Source organism: Arachis ipaensis, chromosome B08, assembly GCF_000816755.2.
Source record: "Arachis ipaensis cultivar K30076 chromosome B08, Araip1.1, whole genome shotgun sequence".
NCBI classification, from domain to species: domain Eukaryota; kingdom Viridiplantae; phylum Streptophyta; class Magnoliopsida; order Fabales; family Fabaceae; genus Arachis; species Arachis ipaensis.
This window is the reverse complement of record NC_029792.2, coordinates 24811316-24815380: the sequence shown is the minus strand read 5'-3', so window position 1 is coordinate 24815380 and position 4065 is coordinate 24811316. Positions and strand designations below refer to the sequence as shown.

Genomic DNA, 4065 nt, shown 5'->3' with positions numbered 1-4065 from the left:
AAGAGGAGGGAGAGAGAGGGGGGAAGGAGAGAGAAGAGAGGAAGGGAGAGAAAAGGGGAGAGAGAGGGGGGAAGGGAGAGAAAAGGGGAGAGAGAGAGAGAGAGAAAGAGAGAGGAAAGGAAGAGAGGGAGAGAGAGAGGGTGTGAAAACTAGTTTTAGGCATAAACCAGTTTAAACTGGTTTTTTTAATTAAAACCAGTTTTATTTTTATGAACTGGTTTAAACTGGTGCATTGTATTATAAACTGGTTTAAAACCAGTTTCTTATATGACAAAGCAGTTTGGTTCAATTTCTAAACCATTTAAAATGGTTTAGTGCAGTTTCAGTTCAGTTTATGGAAAAACTGAACCATGCACACCCCTACTCCCAACCCCCACCATCGCCGAGCTCAACTCAATCTCTCTTCACTGCACCGTTTCTGTTCCCCACACCCCCAATCGTCGTGGAAGGTAGAAACCCTACCATCGCCGAGCTCAACTCAGTCTCTCTTCATTGTGACGTTTCTATTCCCCCCACCCCGACTGTCATCGAAGGTAGAAACCCCACCATCGCCGAGCTTAACTAAGTCTCTATTCACAACGCCGTTTCCCTTGTCCCCCACCATTGTCGAAGGCAGAAACTCCACCGTCGCCGAGCTCCTAAGGTGTTCATGCCAAGGTGAAGCTTATTATTGGTTAGAACTTAGTGTTAAATAGGGTGTCTGAGTTAGTATTGTTGGCTGAAATTTTAGGGGCTTTTTAATCAACTCCAAACCCTAAGGTCTAACTTGTTCTATTTAGGATATGTTGTTCTGTACTTGTAGCTATTCTTTTAACTTAATGAATATGGAGCCAATATTTTTCATTTAAAGCAAGGGAAATAATAGATCATGATTTAATTTGTTGTGTCAAAGTATGTATTTATAGAGCCATAACTTTTGCTCCGTAAAGATTTTGGCATTACTAGAATGTTTTTGATTGCTTAACTAATTGATACTTAATAATGTCATGGTTCCTAATTCTTTTTGTTTAGCATAGGACATAGTGCATAGGTAATTTCTTCAAGAGGTAGATAGAACATTTGGTTTGTTTCTGTTTGAGAAATTGGATATATGTTGTACTTTAGTCAGGATTATAAAGGGTATTCACTGGCCCTTTCTCTAGTTTCATGTTCTTCTCTTGTTGTCACTGTCTAGCTTGGCCGTTCAGGATTACTGAAACTGTTGCTTGATTTGGCTGATAACTTATGCAGGAGTTTGCAACCATGCTTTTCACTTCCATTGCACAAGCAGATTGCTCAAGACCCGTCAAGTTTGCCCTCTAGGTACATATTTGGTTTCATTTCACCTCACTTTTTCTGTCTCACCGCAAGCTTCCTGTCACCGCGAGCTCACCAGCAGAAGCGTTACTTCTTATCAATTTATTTTTAAGATTTTGAGAATTTTAAGATTTTGAGTTTGTGTTCTGGGTTTCGAATTGAATTATTATTTAATTTGTTGAATGCTGATGTGATTCTAAATTCAATTTAATTTGGATTATGAGTTTGGAATTGGATTCAACTTAGTTGCTGTTGCTGATGTATTTAATATGGGAGAAGCAGGGGTGTTATTGTTGAAACAGCATTGGTCCAACTCAGTTTGAATATTTCATATGTAAAGTCAATAAAGATTTTCCCTATCAATTTACACTTTGAGACTGGTTCTTGTGATGCAGCGCATCCAAAAAGCCAAGAAGCAAGAGAGTTACGCTGTTCTAACTCTTTTTTATGGTTTATTTTCCAGGTACATATTGGAATCTGCAAGCTTTGTGTTGTTCTTTAAATTCGTAGAGTTGCCTACCTTTGATGTTGCATCTGATGCATTTTTTACCTTTAAGGTCATATCTTAATATTTTTCTCTCTCTCTCTACCTTTAATTCCCATCACTTTTCTTGCCGATTATATAGTTATGGATGCCACTTCTTTATATACAGCATCTCTATGAATACTCTTTGCAGGATCTTCTCACTAAGCATGGAAATGTAGTATATCAATTTTTGACAGCTCACTATGATGAGGTTTGCTTCCTGTTAGAGATATTTATTTGATTCAAACATATCAAATCAGCACAAGTTACCTTGAGAACATCTTATGCATGTTGGTTTAATATTTACACTTAGGAGATCAAATCTTATCTCTTAAAATAGCTTAATCATTGGATTAGTTATTCGTAAGGGGATTGTTAAATACACCTCACTTGAAGCATTCTCATTTTTTCATGCCTTAGGTATTCAATAAATCTTTTTGCTTTTATTCTTTTTTATTATTGTTTTAAATGCATTTGAATGATCTATTATGTTATAGTTTAATTTGTATGCAGTATGCACTAATCCAATTGGATGCTGGTACGTAGATTAAAGTGGTTTCTTTTGTCTAATGACAGCTGTTAATTGAATGCTAATGCATAGAAACTAAACTCATTTTATTATGTGCTCATTTTATTATGTATAGGTATAATTGTTTCTTGGGACAATTCCACACTGAGTTACATATTCAGTGCCATCTGCCCAACCATTAAAAAGCTGATAAACTCCATGCCTACATATAAATTCAAGCGATACTTGTTACCTATATATAGAGGCTCAATTTGAGAATAATTCTGATTAAAGGATTATTGTATTTATTAGCTCATGACAAAGACCTATATGTTCGTGTCTATTTTTACGTAAAATTGATAGTAAATAATGGTTAAATAATTTAACATCCCTGCCCTGCTGTTTTCTTTCATTCATTTGTCTTTGTTTTTATTTTTCTTCTTTTTTTTAAGTCACACATCAACAAAAAATTATCCATCTTTACAACTCCCCTATCTCTTCTTGATATGTTGTTTATTGCTGAGACTTCTCCATTGTCATCATAATGCATTTCATTTGATATTCTGTTCCTCTGGCAAGCTTGTAATGCATTCTCTAATTTTTGGTGCCTGAAGTTTTTAATATCTTCTGAACAACTCTGGCTTTTGCATGATCATTGTTAGTAGGTTGCAGTTTGTTGGAACAGTCATTAGGATATTGTATCACCTTATTGTATATTTTACTAAAGATTAAATTAAGTGCAATAGCTAATCAATGAGGAATTGTAGAAATAGTCAATAGCAATGTATTAAAAACTACAGTTGACTAATATTCTACTATTGTTATGATGACCCCAGACCCCGTCTCATCTTGAGGCTAGTTAAGGTTTTAGGATTGTGAATCATGTATACTGATATATGGAAACCGGCTGTAAAACTGAAACAAACACATACTCAAGACAAGACTAGGCTTTTCATAGTGAAAACAATTGCTTGGCCTTTCAATTTGTGATGTATGTGGATGTCTCACTGGTCATGCGTGTTTTTTATGTTCCCCCTGTATCAACAATGCAAATTAGTTCTTTTCTATTTTTTATTTATTTTGATCAATGAAGAAATTCAATGAGTTACTGCAGCAAGTATAACTTGCAAAGTTCTAAAAGCAAGAAACTAAATATAGTTTATCTTATAGCCTTATTTTGTTGTATATGTACTACATCATCAAAAGCATTTTTGCTCTGTTCTAACATGTGTATTTCTTTTGCTAGAAGGAAGACATGATGTGATGAAGCAAATATGTTCCAAATCAAATATGACATGGGATGGGGCTTACAATGACCTTCGTTATCTAAATGCAATATTTTGATGTGTTTTAGCTACTTTTTTGAAAAGAGACTATACTCTGTATTATATGTAATTGGATAAATTATACTCTATTTTGATTTGTGTTGTTTAGATTAAAAATTAAACATATCTAGCTTATAATGAAATTTTTATGATTTATATTTCTTGAATTTCTTATTTTTAGATTATCATCTTTTATGATGTGATTATACTTTAAAAAAAAATTAAATCTCATAGAATAAAGCAGCCTATAGTCACCATTTTAAAATACATTTTAAAATAGGGTGACCATAGATAACCTATGGTCACGGTAGATAAGGCTATGGTCACGGTTTTAAGGAAGGGTGACCATAGAGGCTATGGTCACGGTTTTAATGAGGGGTGACCATAGATAAGGCTATGGTCACGGTTTT

General features: G+C 34.5%; 1 protein-coding gene across 5 annotated transcripts; it reads left to right on the top strand.

The window, feature by feature from the left end:
- On the top strand, nucleotides 305-3818 carry LOC107614408 (calcium-binding protein 39-like). 5 transcript variants are annotated; one of them, XM_021109173.1, is made up of 5 exons: nucleotides 305-657; nucleotides 1231-1302; nucleotides 1760-1853; nucleotides 1950-2033; nucleotides 3580-3818. In XM_021109173.1, exons 1-5 carry the CDS (start codon nucleotides 650-652, stop codon nucleotides 3592-3594), a joined length of 273 nt encoding a protein of 90 aa, XP_020964832.1. In that variant the 5' UTR covers nucleotides 305-649; the 3' UTR covers nucleotides 3595-3818. The 5 variants fall into 5 exon arrangements, with proteins under 5 accessions (XP_020964832.1, XP_020964831.1, XP_016172107.1 ...); XM_021109172.1 differs by having other exon boundaries at nucleotides 306-657; nucleotides 3577-3818; XM_016316621.2 differs by having other exon boundaries at nucleotides 308-657; nucleotides 1974-2033.